General features: G+C 30.5%; 1 protein-coding gene across 8 annotated transcripts in view; it reads right to left on the bottom strand.

The window, feature by feature from the left end:
• The window catches only part of LOC129909972 (syntaxin-binding protein 5), a 298,435-nt gene that overhangs the window by 36,059 nt on the left and 246,858 nt on the right, over window positions 1-15,518 (bottom strand). For all 8 annotated transcript variants that reach the window (XM_055987168.1, XM_055987165.1, XM_055987166.1 and 5 more), the window contains exons 5-10: window positions 6,093-6,156; window positions 5,801-6,008; window positions 5,554-5,629; window positions 2,298-2,452; window positions 1,980-2,161; window positions 1,741-1,905 (exon numbers count right to left, since the gene is read on the bottom strand). In XM_055987168.1, the coding sequence (XP_055843143.1) occupies window positions 1,741-1,905; window positions 1,980-2,161; window positions 2,298-2,452; window positions 5,554-5,629; window positions 5,801-6,008; window positions 6,093-6,156 (850 nt within the window). The remainder of the gene's footprint in view (window positions 1-1,740; window positions 1,906-1,979; window positions 2,162-2,297; window positions 2,453-5,553; window positions 5,630-5,800; window positions 6,009-6,092; window positions 6,157-15,518) is intronic.

Below are 15,518 nucleotides of genomic sequence, written 5' to 3'. Positions count from 1 at the left end.
AACTGCAACTAAAGCTAAAGTCTGACTATAAGTCTTAAATTTTTATTTTTTGTTGGTTTTTTCAAGATGAAAATTTAAATTCAAACGAAATGAAATTTACCTTAAAATTAACAAAATTAAAGCGGATTCCAGTTAAATTAAGCGGGAATCGTATTGTTAAGTATTGATGTAAGGTAGGCATCATCTTATTTTCAGGTGTCCTTTTTTTCTCCGTGTAAGAAAAAAATATATTTATATGCAAATTACTCAACAACCAGACCTTCAGACTTTTGGTTTAAAGGTATGAATACCTTTATTTTTATATCTCTTTCAACAGATTTGGAGGAAATTTTTCGAAACGTATTTTTTTTTCGAAAAGGGGTACGTACCACTTGGATTTTTTTCGAAAATCTGAAAAAAATAAATTTGTAATTTTTTTACCAAAATTCATAGGCCTGTTCATTGTGAACTCATATCTGTAATCCAAAAATTGTTTCGAGACTTTATTTCCGAGATACAACCAGACCTCCAAGATGTTTTTGGTTTTTAGTTATGAATAGAGCTTAGAAAGACCCTTCTTTTGATGTCATACTTGATTAAGAAAAAAATAATTCTTTTAAACTTGGGTGAACATGAAAACTGAACAATCTTTTATTTTTGTTTAATCTTTTAATTTCAATATGAATGCACATAAAATTAATAAAAACATTTAATTTTAAGCTGATACACTTACATTTTTTTAACAAAAATTAAATAGAACTCATTTTGAATTTAACAGAGTTTCAACGGATTCTATTTATTTTTATTAGAAATCTTATTATTTTAAGTAAGTACGATTAAAAAAGAGCATTCGGTTGATTTAATGCCTTTTTTTCTCCGTGTAGAAAACGAAATCCAATTATTGTATCTCGCAATACAATCTGTTTAGTGGGTTAGCTGATACTTCAGCAATTGAGGAAATGCCAAGCGTTTGTTTTTTATTACAGATTTAAATTTAAAACATTAAAATCTATTGGAAAAGTATATTTTGGTTTACTGAAAAAATTAATACTCAGTTTTATTGAACATGCTAACTTATCTTAAGGTCTTGTTTTTATTTTTTAATTTACTTTAAAGCATAGTTGGCGACCATATTACCCTAACATTTTAAATTTTTTTTTAAATTTATAGCAGAGATTTTAAATTGTGCTTATTTAAAAAAAATTCCATGAACTGTTTTAACTAACTTGCCACTTTTTGGACTTAATTTTCAAAATTGATTCATTCTTTTCTTTCTTATTGAATATGAATATTTATAATAAAAACTAAGATTTTACACCTTTTTAACATTAATTTAGCCATTTTTAGATTATAGGTACTGTTTTTAAAAAGAAATTCTATTTAAACGCTCATTCTGCTGGTCCTTTTGAAGCTGTCATTTAAAAGCTTTTTCGTATTCTCCACACTAATATTCTCCAGTGTGAAAAATTTTATGACTTTTCGTAAAGAAATGGCTGTGCAAATGAATTTGGAGGTAAAAATCACCAAGGACACAACCGTGCGACGTCGTGGAAGACGCGAAGTTGTTGACACCACCATCATCGTGCAACAAAATTCACTCCATGGTGCATGGTTGAAAATTTAGTCGGTTAGGGTTTAGTCGTTTATGACTTATAAGAAAATAGCATTCGCGAAGTTTTGAGTTTTGACTGCCTGATAACAATATCCATAAACATGAAAGATGCATTTTACATAATAATAGATTTTTTTAAATAAAAATACCTGTAGTGAACCTGCTCCGGCATCCCAAAACTTAATAGTTCCATCTTGATGGCCGGTTATCACGATTTCCGAGTAACTGCAAGAGGCCGGTGACCACTCTCCTCCTGATACAGGCCATTCACGATCTGAGAACCCCGTTCTTCGACTCGCAGTACTTCGACCAACCTAAAAATACACAAACACAAAAATAATAATTTTCAATTTCAGTAATAAACTAGTATATAAAAATAAATTCTCACGGAATAAAAAGCCGGAACTAGGTCTGATGGACAGTCAGCTAAATAAGTGCAACATGTAACAGGTGATTCATGTAAGTCCATAGGATAAGGCGATTCGAAACATGGAAAACCGGGTGTAAGTAAATCTATTAAAACTAAATCGTGTTGCAGCAGTACTGCTATGGCATATGGTTCCTGCATATCTGAAAAATATGGTCGAAACAAAATTGGTTTATAATGTTCGTGATTAGCTTGCATAAAATTGTGTTAAATTTTTTTTTACAAGTCCAAAATAGACAGGATTATATGAATCAATATATATATATTTTTCAATCTTACCACTAGACCAAGGACTCTCACAAAGGGTAATAAAATCTACAACAGGATGCTCCATTTCTAAAACTGTAGTCGATTTGCCTTGCATTACGGTAATGCAGGGCGATTTACCACCCTTCTCCATTGACAATCCGCCCGAAAATATCGTATAGGTTTCACTGCAATAAAAAAATATACACAAAAAAATCAATAAGTACTATCTTTGGGTATGGTGGCCTACTTTCGAAAAGCGAGCTTCTAAGGTGTCGTTGGGAGATTATTTCTTTTTTTTTTAACGGAGGTGGGTCTGATAGTCCACATATGCAATGGAATGGAAACGCAAATGATATTCAAAGTGATTTTAAAGCAATTTCATTTTTTTATAGAGAAACAACTGCAAATTGAATTTTTGTAAAAATTTACTGTTGAATAGAGCACTATCACTTTTTACATCTTCTTATTGAATGAGGTTTGAAAAGGTCAAAACAGGACTTTTATTTAATGCACCTTATTAAAATTTGGCTTAAGTTTTAAAATTTTCTTCTAAATCATCCAAAGAACTCTATCATCTGCACAATTTTCGATACTCTTCAAATTTAACTTAATCTCATAATAGCGACGTAATATGTATACGAAGTAAGAGTCATAGTTTCATATATTTTGAACTTTAAGTTTGAATAACTTCAGTGGTTAGGATCACTCTATGAAAAAATGTATTGAGGATTTTTTGTAGAGCGCCCAATTTATCATAATTACAGTTAGTTTTTACAATGCTTTTTTGTAAAACTACAAAAATAAGAAAAAAAAAAAAACAAATTTTTTCCCATGTTATTTATATGGAAAATAGAAAATCAGAAATAGGCACCTCTAAATATTAATATCAAGAGCTTATCTTTTGATAGACTTGTTTCTTCATATGTATATTCGAAAATGATAAGGCTGTTTTTTATTTGAAAAAGAAAAGTTGCCTGAAAACGACACAGCCTAATACCTATATGAAAATCAGCCCTATTATGCTATTCGATTCAAGTGAAAGTCTAAAATAAGAAGCGTTTAAAAGGTGGTTAAAATTAAATTTAAACAATTTTTTTTTCTTTAGAATTTCTAAAACAGACGGGAACACAACACTTTGCTATCGAAAGTTAGAAGTTTTTCAAAGTCAACTTGACATGATTAATAAAGGGAATACGGTGATTCACGTTAATCGAATAGTAGAATAGGGCTGAATCTCTCACCTCGAATTTATGTAGCGAAAAGCGGATGCATTAAAATTAATTTATGTACCTGCACCTTTCGGATGGTCCTTGAAAATCGTGACTTGTAGATACCAGATTTTTCTAGACCTTTAAGGTAAGTTATAAAATGTCAAAACATATAAACAAATTTTATAAAGGTACCTACTATGAACATTCTATCCGAAATAATGTTTTAGCGACATTTTGGCGAGAAAATAGGTAGGTACATGCAACAGGGAGAAAAAATGTGGAAAAATTGTGACTTCAACAATACTTGGATGCAATACTGAAGAGTGACTTACTAACTTGCCACACAGAAAATGTTTGACTCTGAAACAGGGTTGTACAAAATTAATTGCAACTAAAAAAAATTTCCATTGATATTTTGCATTGAAAACTTAAAATTCTATTGCAAATAAAAAAATTTCTGCATTGAAAATTTTTGAATATTTGACAGCTACATACAAATATGTCAACTATAACATTTAACCTAATGTATGCAACCTATCTGAAAGGAAAAATTATCACTTAAATAATACATTCATATATCTTTGTTGTTTGGCCAGATAAAAAAAATTTTTAAATGCCAAACGAAAGTCTAAATAGTAAAAAAAATTAATAAAATAATATAAAGAACGTAAGCCTAGAAATGTGGCAACCCTATTCTAATGAAAAAAAAAAAACACTGAAAAAAATCTTCTTTGAACAAAACAGTATAACTTTTTATGCAGTAAAAAGCTAAACTACATATACACCATATTTTAGATAATTCTTTCAAAAAAACGTTGAGTGCCACTTCTCAAATGCAGACAAGTACTCGGTAACCCTACTCAAATGCTAAAAAAACACTAAAATCACTTGTTTTTAAGCCAAAGTGTATAATATTTGATAGAGTTCAAGGCTATAATATACATCAGCTTTTAGCTAAGACTTTCTTCTATCTAACAAACGTCGGGTGCCACCTCTTAAATACAGACAAGTACTTGGCAACCCTATCCAAATGGTAAAAAAAAACATGTTTTTTAGCATTTGAGTAGGGTTGGCAAGTACTTTTGTGTATTTGATAGGTGACTTTATTGAAAGATTTGGGGTAGTTTGAACAAAAATTAGTTAAATTAGGGAAGCAAATTTTTTATTATGTTTTGAGTAACTAAATTGAATAAAAACCCCTGATGAAGTAAGGAAGCACTTATGAAACGTTGGGAAAATAATGGGATAGAACTTGTTTTTATTCGCATTTTCTTTATGTGGACCAAAACAGCCTAACAACAGTGAAAAATTAGTTACACCAATTGAAAGTTGTTACTCATAACATAAATAAAGTAACTGGAGTTCTGCTTGAAAAAGGCAGTACAAAATTGTTTTAAAACACTCAAAAGGGGTAATTTGTCTATCTCTTTTAAAGCTAAATGTCGCACTTCAAAGAGTGAGTGTACTTTATTTGGCTGTAAAAAGTCAAATAATGTAATGTATATGATCTACCATAGAAAAGGTTAATATGTAATTGTTTCTTCTAAAACAGAAAGCTAGTTTACAAAACTTGGTTTAGTTTAACATGTACAAAAAATGTTAAAGATTAATAAAATTCTTCTACAATAAAATGTATTTCCTCCACAGAATTTGCAAGTTTATGCCACTTGTAAATTCGTTGACGGAAACAACGAGCAAAAAACAAGAATTTTTTTATGTATTAAAGGAAAAAGAAAAAAACAAGGATATTGTTTCTGTTTTAGTTGAGCACAATGTAATTAAACCTTTTTAAGCTCTTAGCATTTATTCCCAAAGTTACGAGTAGCATCAACAGAATTCCAAAAAAGTTGTAATATGTAAAATAGCTACTATTTCGTTTTTTTTTTTTTTTTGAATTCAGACCCATCCTCCCGTCCACTGTATAGGCAAAACTCTCGTTTAAGTTTTTCTGCTGCGATAACCTTAACTATTGATTAGTCAGCCGAGACCAAAGCAATTTTTAAATTCCTAGCTCCCAACAAAACAAGAAAAATAACAACAATTTCTATTACAAAACATAAAAAAAAATATCTCACCCCAATCGCGTTGTTTTTAAATCGACTTTATGTATTGGTTTGCAAGCCTCGGGTTTTCCATCCTTGTTTGTTTTTGCTGTTAAGTCGAGAAAGCCACAAAACATGAAACAAATACAGAAAACAGAAACAAAATGAAAAAAAAAATTATTTAAAAGTTAATTAATCACCCGAACTGCCGTTCTATACATTTATATATACAAAACGGAAGGTTGGGTGGTTAAACAAGAAAGCACATTATTATATATACCGTGTGGAAACGAGTGTATCTGCGGTTTGGGACAAGGCCTTAACGGCCACGTACATATTGAACCGTCGGTATGAGATGATACAAAATGCTTTCCCTCGTGGTGCCATGCGATCGATCTGAGTGGTTCGGGAGATTGCCATCGGATTTCAGCACATTTATTTCTCAAGTCCCACTGTACAATAAGTCCACTTTCGAAAGCAATTAGGAGCTGTTAAAAAGAGAGAGGGAAATTCCTTTTTATAAAAAAAGCTCAACGTAAATTACTTTGGTTTTTGTTGTGTGCTTATTTTACTTTATTGGCATCCAACGGATTATCAGATAATCCTATCACAGCCCCAGGGTGAGTTGTTCGTATACTGAAAAGATATAGAAAATACATTTTAATTATTATTATTATTATTTATATTTTATGTGTTGTGATGGTGAGGGATGGTTCCAGAGAAATTTAATAATAGTTTTTTCTCCGAAATGTAACATTTAATTTTTTGATGACAAAGGTTTTGGTTTTGATAAGAAAGCCCTGATTGAAGCTTAAAAGAAACAAGGACTTAATAGATAAATTATGATTTCTATTTCATTATAGAAAAATAACTTCAAATCCAGCGAAAAATAATACCCAATAAGAAGAACAGCATAAGCTCCCTTAAAAAAGCATCGTCATTCTTGTCGACAAGTAAATGGACAACTAGTCCCAAGAAAGGTATTAGTGAGAGTATAGTATTGAAAAGAACTCGATTTGGGAAAGTACATTTTTCGGTGGGATTTCATTTCTGGAAATACACTCCACACTCCATCTTGTTCTCTTGTACAAGAAGCTCATCGTCACCAGGAATTTCATCACCTACTGTTTTTCTATCTGTGGTTCTCGGAACCAAAAACCCACTTAAACAAGTAAGTAATCTTTTTAGAGGAAGATTTTGAGGGTCTTCACAGGCAGAGGAAGCCAAAATTATAAAACTTAACAAATATGTCATCCAATTTAGAAAAAGTTAATAACATCCTGAGTTGAAAAGCGGACAAAAGATTTAATAAATTAATACATGTTTTATAAAAAACACAATGACAATAAACAGCAAATTTAGCTTCAAGGAAAATTTAAAAACATAAGGTCTCTTTTGTGCCAACAAAATTTTAATATACCATCAATGTACACCATTACATATATGGCATTAGATAAGCAAAATATAATAACGGTTTAAGATCCGTTAAACAAAATTTCTACACCGAGCTGGGTCTAGACAAATTTCAACGAAATTTTTTGTACGAAAACGTTTCAGTATCCCTAATTTTAAAATTAATAAAATGCACGACGTTTTAAATGATCTTTTACAAAAAAACAAGAATGCCATTTTAGTTCTTGTATAAAAAGGAATTTTTGGAAAAAAAATTTCGAAAATCGTTAGAGCCGTTTTTTAAAAAAATATTTTTTTATGTAGGTATACAATTTTTTTTGACATTTAAAAAAAAAAAGTTGGTATGCCATTTTAAAGAAATACATAATTAATTTACACATAAAAACGAAATTTTAAAAAATTTTCACAAACTCGTTTTCAAAAAATTGATTTTTCAAAAAAAAAAAAATTTTAAATATTTTTTAAAATTCCAAAAATGTGTTTTCCGAAAATTTTATAAAATTTTAATATTACCTTTGCTTAAACGCTTTTGTATGAAATTTTTCGATGAAATTTAGTTAGTCTTGTACGCGATATTATGAAACCAAAAAAACCGTTCTGTTAATAATGGTACAAAAAACTATTTTCTTTATTTCAAAAGTTGGCTCTTATATTATGTAATACTATACACAAAAATTTTAATCAAAATCGTTAGAGCCATTTTCGAAAAAAAATTAGCTTTTCTATTTCCGTTATATGACAGATACTGTCAGTTTTGGCCCAAAAAAAATTTCAATTTCCCCTCTAGGGAATCACCCAAGACTGTTAACCACCAAGTTTGAAGAGTTTAAGCTATAGCTCGAGGTGCATACAGACGGACAGACAAAAAGACAGACAGAATTGCCGGACCCACTTTTTTGGCATTCTGCATCATCGTAATGTCATGTCTGATTGTTATCTCAAGTTCGATTTTTTTTTCGAATTCTAAACTTGTCCTATAGTACCTAAGTATATAGCAAGTAAAAAAACTTACAAAATTAAAAAAACAAAAACTTTTTGGATTTTAAAAATCAATGTTTTTATGAGTAGATTAGTGGATTAAAAATGTCTTCCGACCAACATACATACAGTGCTGCTAAAAACATTCCGGATTTTTTTGTCATTTTCATTGAATAAAATTGTATAACACAAAACTGAAACAAAATATTGTTTTAGTATTTTTTATAGGTCGTTCTTATATCAGTTAAGCAATTTCAACAGAAAATAATGATCTTTAACACATACAAAAAAAAATTAAAAATTGAAAAATGAAGTAAAGCCAGAATTTCGGCTGTGAAAAACTAACCGGATTTTTTAATGTTTGTGTTCAAAGTTAATATTTTGTTCAGAAACCTTTGTTTTCGAAAACTGCTCGGCACCAACGAGGCTTGGACTTGGCCAAATTAAATAAAATAGAACTAGGAATATGCTCCTAGTCATTTTTCAAAGCTCCAAATATACGTTAGTTGCTGAGCTCAGCTTTTTCTTTTCTACCTTTCACTTAAAGATGGCCCACAAATTTTCAATCGGGTTTAAGTTGGATAATTGTTACGGCTATTCCAAGGCAGGAGTATTGTTTTCCCGGAACTACTGTATTACGATCTTTTTAGGAATTTTCAGCTTTATAACATGCAGGAAGAGCCAATGTAAAGGCATTTCTTTCTACTTTTATGGAGCCATTATCAACTCCAACATCTCTCCATTCTGGAAATGATCCATAATTCTGTTGATTTGGTGTAACGGGGTAAAGCCTGCAGCTAGAAAAACCCCAAACTATCAATGATCCTCTGCTGTCACGGTAGGGAGCATATTGTTTTGGTTTCAAACATGTCCATGTTTGAGCGCCTGGCTGCCATTTTACAATCGGAATATAATAGTTAAAATTGCTTTTATCATTGATAAATATATATTTTTCCAACCATGATGAATTATTTTTATTTTAAAATTTAAAGTGTTTTTTAAGATCCTTTCATTGCATACCTTTTTAGACAATGCTTAGTATTAAAGAATGACTTTTTTTCGAATGGAAAGAGATTAAGACCAAATCTCTCAAAGCCTTCCTTACTGTACTTTATGTTGAAGGCAGATAAAGCTCACAAATCGTTTAAGAAGTCGCAAACAGATCTTTTATCAAAGAACTCTTTATTCGCCTATTAGTTTTAAGGGATATTTTGTTATGGCATCCACGAAAGTGATCTGCTTCAACTGATTTTTCTCTTTTCTTCTTTTTGACGATATCATACTCACTTGACGTTGCAATTTACAACATCCCAAAGGGATAACATTTTGTTTTATTTCGGTTTGAATGTGTTCTACGACTTAGTAACGAATTTAATGACTATAATGCGTTTTTTCCGTTATTCCATTAAATAATTTATACTATTCACAAAGCTATCAAATTTGTTTGTCACCACAAACAAAAAATTTACAGAAATGACCCTTAAAACCGTTATCTCAACACCGAGAATCGAAATCCTTGAAAAATCCGCTTAGTTTTGCACAGACGAAATTCTAAGTTTCCTTCATTTTTCATTTTTTTTTTAAATTTAAATGTATTAAAGAACATTTTTTTGTGTTCAAATTGCTTAACTGATATATTAAGGATCTAGAAAAAATATTAAAACAATATTTTGTTCCAGTTTTGTGTTATAAAATTTCATTTGATGAAAATGACAAAAAAATCAGGAATGTTTTTCACAGCACTGTATGTATGTTGTAACCTTATCTTAGGTCAAATAATCCAACCGAAAGTGACCACTTTGCTGCCAAAATGCCCTTAAAAACTCTGTCTGTACAAATTTTCCACCCTACCCTCCCAAATGGTCTTTTAGTTAAGCCTAGTACATACTTGTGAAACAAGTCGTGAAGTGAATTCATACAATTTTTGTTTGTTTTCAATTTTCAAATAATTTTTTTTTCGTAAACGAGGGAGAATAGACCCCCCCTCCCATACGATTTTTTTTTTGTCTCGACCTAACCTACACGCTCTAGCTTTTTGGCACATTACTTCTGAATCACCATGTATAGGAAGAGTCGATTCACGAGTTAAAGACATTTTGCACGTGAATTACTTCACATCCTGAAGCAAAACTCTCCAATTTTTTTTTTACCACGAAAGTTCACAGGAAAAATAAATGTTTCACCAAGTATGTACTAAGCTTAAGGACGAACTGAAATGTAGGTTTATTCTTTGAAAAGAAAGCAAAAAATCGACCATGTTCGATTGATGTTGTTGGATGTTGATCAAAAGTCCATAATAATATGCTTAAACTTTTTGTCTATTATAATTATGGAGGACAAATCAGCGCTCTATTAAAGAGTCATTCGGATAATTGACAAAAGAAAAGATTGAAACAAATTTCCAAAAATCAAACCAAATCGGCAGCGAAAGACATTGTGCTTCATTAAAAAATCTTCATGTTTTGAGAGCCACAACTTACAACAACACCTTACTTGCTAAATATTGTAGAGCAGGGGCGGATCCAGGATTTTTTTCTGGGGGGGGGGGGGGGGGCACAAGGGACGGATTGGCAAAAAAAAACAGCAATAACAGTTAGAAATAAAGTGAAGTACCATACGACTGACTAACAAGCAGAAAATTTTAACGACCCACAGTGGTCTTAAACCTGGCCAAAAATATGTAGGCACATTTCCCACATCAAATAGGTACCAAATGACCAAAAAGTTATTCGGAAGGAAAAATTTTCATTTTCTTGTTACAGTAAAAGCCACTTAAGTGCTAACCCTCTTACTCCTGGATTAGCCGGAAGAAAAAAAAATATAAAAAATCAGAAAATGCACGTACAATTATTCTGTGCTATAGTAAAGTTAGTAATCTATTCTTTGTTTAATTTTTTGACTTAAGTTGTTTCACCAAATAGATTTTGAGAAATTAAGTTTTAAAGATGAAATTTTGAAAAAAAAAATGTTTACGTTTTTTAATTGATTTTGTATAAAATTTTATAATATTATGGACATAATTAAACCATTAGTTAATGACCTAGTAGTTTTTAGTCAAATACTAAAGACTTCATTCTAATAAATATTAAAGTTCCTAAGAATAACAAAAAAAACTGAATCCTACTTTTTTGCCGGGAAACCCAGTTTTTTTTTTTATTTGCATTAACCTTTTGTAACCCAAGGTCGTAAATTTAAAAATTAATAAGTCAATCGATTGGCCTTTATCTTTAATAAAACACGTATTTTTTTAAAAATTCAATAAAGTCATTATTTACTTAGTTATTTCGATATTTTGGGAGTAAAAAAAAGTTTAAATAATTTATTTTTATATAAAAATTCAAAAATTCAAGCAAAAAACTATCTACTATTAATTTTTAGGCACTTTCCTAAAATCCAAAAATAAAACCCCGTGGGGTTTACTAACAAAAACTATTTTTTTTCTGAATTTCGTAGTTTTTATACAAATTTGCTTATTTTCAAAAAAAAGCCCAACTTTCAACATTAACTGTCAATTAAAAACTATTGGTGCTATTTATTAGAAATTTGAAGTACTATTTCGATAAAGCAATACTTAAAGATTATAATATTAGAAGCTTCAAAAGAAAAAAAAATAGTTTGTAGAGCTTTTATGCAATCTTTTTCGGTTTGTTACAGAAATGTCACATGGGGCTACAAGGGGTTAAATTGTTTTATACCTCAAGAATATTGTGTTCAAATCGTAGGTCTCTTGGAGCCAAATTGACCAAGTTATAAGTATTTTAATACTACCCTTAGGAACGTTTTAGTCTTTTAGTCCAGAGTTCAAAACTTTAAATCGTTATCCCCACAACTAATGTTTTCAACGCCGGTGCTCCTCATAACTTCAAAACTACTGCACCGATTCTTTTGAAATTGGGAACACTATTATTTTTACATATTTTTAGAGGTATCCCTGGAGAAATTTTCTCAATAAAATAATATTTATAAAAATCTATAAGTAAGGGTCGCTTTTGAGAAGTTTTTTTTCAAGGGGTCTTTATTTTCGGGGTGCAAACTTGGGCAAACTTCTGAAATGCAAGTTTGTTCTACATATATTGCAGTTCTATAATGTATAGTTTATGCAATTTTGTGACGTGTTCCGCTATTTTAAAAACACTAATGTTGAAAAAAAAACGAAAAAAGTGCAAATTTTTTAACCCCTCTGTATGAAAAAATAGAGTTGCATATAGGTACAATTATTTTTTTTATATCATTCAATGTCATTCGATGTCCATATCAAAATTTTTCACCAAAATCACTTTGAAAATTCACTTTTTTTTAAATCGAAAAATCGTTTATTTATTTGTGAGGTGGAGCTTTTCATGGGAAAGGGATGAAACAATCAACAAAATTCGCATTTTCAGCCAGAAATAGACAAGAATTTTACTCAAGTTCTTTCTGTTATTATTCATATATTTTTAAAACTCTTATAGTTTGATTTCCTTTAAGTATGAACTTTAAGTTCTGGGGGGGGCACGTGCCCCCGTGCCCCCCCCCCTAAATCCGCCTATGTTGTAGAGTTTTACCATATATTTTGTATACATTTTTCTTTGAATATAGTTCGAAAAAGTGAGTCATAGTCATAGGGCATCTTATCGTTATGACCAAAATTTTAAATTTCGTGCAGCAGATCGTAAGGATTGAAAATGAGCGAGTACTCTTGAGGAACAAGTTTCAAGTTTAAGATATCATATAGCGAACGCTATTGGATTACTTGTGTAATGCCATCTTGTAATTTGTTTAAGGGTTTTTATACGCTAATTTTAAGAACTAAATGTTCAAATACATTAAATCCTTACTATAAGTAATTTTATTTTGCTGGGTATAGAAACGACCCCATTAAAAAAAATGCTGAGCACTGTAATCTGGTTCCGGTCTTTTACTGATACGAACGACTAATCCTTATTTAAATCTTTTACAATCACAGTGTGGCAGGTTTGATTTATTTCCAATTCGATTTATTTTTTTTGTTCACAAATTTACACTCCCAGGTACAAATATTTATTTTGAAAATATGCGCATAATTATGTAGATACATAATAATATTCGATTTATCTTGGAGTAAAAGAAAAAATACAAAAACATGAGAATCAAGTGGCACAACATGTCTTTTGAAATCTCTTGAATCTGCTTGTCTTTTTAGAACCAAACCAAATATAAGTTTTTCATCTCAAGACGATGAAGAAGAAGAAGAAAAAAAAAAACCTTAGGGAAACAGTTAATTTTGAATAAAAATTTTTGCTTTTTTATGCTATTTTAATATTTATTGCTGGGTTCCTTATCTGCGTTAAGGGGATTTATTATACCCCTAGCGAATTTAGCACATTTCTTTCTTTCTCTCTCTCGCTTTTCCGCTTATCAATTTGATGGAGCAAAAGTTGAGATGGAGAGTCTGCTGAATGGTGGCATTCAGATTTTTATAAATACGATGATCCTTGAATTGAATACAAATTTGCATTTGAATTCATAATACGTTAGGAATTTCCCATTTGCATATTAATGGCGATATCCCCCAGGAATATATAGGCTCTTTTGCCATTACCTACTCCCCGTTGTGTGACACAATGAATGCATTGAATTGTCCCACCAACACCATTGTTATTTTGTGCCATGTGAGGACTGAGGAAAAAGTAGACGCCATAACAAGAAGACACGACGACAGTCACGTGGACTATAAAGTCTTTTATATAAAAGAGATTCCACGCTCCTTGGTTGCTTATTCATGATGAAACCTCAAAAGCGCTCCACTGAAGTTCCACAATTGCCTTCAATTATATGTGCTAGCATAGTGATGGGGCTATATGATATATGTATAATATTGATGGAATGAGAGCGACAGCAAGTTATGTGCCAATACTCCATACATCAGGGCGTTTTTCACTTTTGTCGGTTTGAGGAAAACAAATTTACTCACATTATATTATTTTCATTTAGATAGGATATACATATGTTTGTATGGCTGTGTGTTTGTATAAATGCCGAGAAAAATGTCTTTTTTCAAATGACGATGACGATGGAAAGATTGTGTATACACTGTGTGATTGCCTTAAAGAAAAAAACAAAAATACTAAAAAAGTATTTTCTTTTCTTTTAAAGGAGACAGTTTTTCAGACGACTACGGCGAACGACGGCGACGACCGACACGACATGATGATACTTTGACTGAAGATTTATATTATGACGACCTTAAGAAATCTAGAACGGGGGAATAGGTCATGAAAATTTCAGAGATAATATACTACTGCAAAGGTGACACATTGAAGATGCTGGTTTTCACATCAGTTTTGAGGACTTGCATGTCTTTTTTTTTATAGAAAAAAAATTGTGTGGTTTATGAATTATGCACCAGGAGTTGACTATGAGGTTTGCTATTAAAAAGGCGCTACGACAAAATGACGTTATTCTTCGCATACTCTAAAGATGTATCATACACATACACGAGATAACGAAGTTATTTTATAAAAATACTTAGCTTAGAGCCGACAACCGACTACTTTGCTACTTTTTTATGAAAAGATATGTATGTATCATGAAAAGTATCTATCGCACTAGGCACAACCGTAAAATAGTAAAATTGTGTATTCTAGAAAGTAAAATTTTTAATGGCACTATTGAATGATTTGAACTATCGAATAGTGTATTCATTCATTCATTTGTTCATTCGAATAAGAACTATCGAATAAAACTATCGAGTAAAAACTATCGAACAAACTATCGAATAAACTATCGAATAAAAACTATTGCATAAAAAAACTATTCAAATGAAAAAACTATCGTATAAAAAAAACTATTCAAATGAAAATAGTAACTAAACTATTTGAATGAAAAAACTATCGAATGAAAAGCTATTCGAATGAAAATAGTAACCAAACTATATGAATGAAAAAACTATCGTAAACAAAAAATCTTTTCGAATGAGAAAACTATCGTATAGAAAAACTATTCGAATGAAAAAACTATCGAATAAGAATAATGTGCAAAAGAAAATACTATCAAATAAAAAAAAACTATTCGAATGAAAATAGTAACGAAACTATCGAATGAAAAAACTATTCGAATGAAAATAGTAACTAAACTATCTAATGAAAAAACTATTCGAATGAAAATAGTAACTAAATGAATGAATGATTTAAAACTATCGAATGAATGAATATTTTACAATTATCGATAGGTTGATCATTTTTATTCGATAGTTCCCATCACTACTTTTCAATGATTACCGTGAATAATTTATAAAATTGACTAATCTGTGTCTATACAAAAAATAGCAAGGGCCATACTCCAAAATAGAACTTAATTAAATTTTTCAAAGCAAAATGTTGATATTTTAAAAATCTTTCATTAAGAAGCAAGCAAAACCTAACCTATAGTCATTTTCAATTTCTTAACAAATTGATGACCATCAAAACTGTCAACCAATTAAGGTAAGGTTTTAGTTTTAATGAGATTACAAGAGCTTGCAATAAAAAAAGCTTGAAATATATTCATTTGTAGAACTTTAAACTACAGATTCCAATTCAAACGGAGCTCTCCCCAACTAATTCAATTTGCTTACTGTGTACTACGTACAATGAGCGTGACCATGTAGC

Source organism: Episyrphus balteatus, chromosome 2 (genome assembly GCF_945859705.1).
Source record: "Episyrphus balteatus chromosome 2, idEpiBalt1.1, whole genome shotgun sequence".
Taxonomy (NCBI): domain Eukaryota; kingdom Metazoa; phylum Arthropoda; class Insecta; order Diptera; family Syrphidae; genus Episyrphus; species Episyrphus balteatus.
This window is presented reverse-complemented; position numbering and strand designations above follow the sequence as displayed.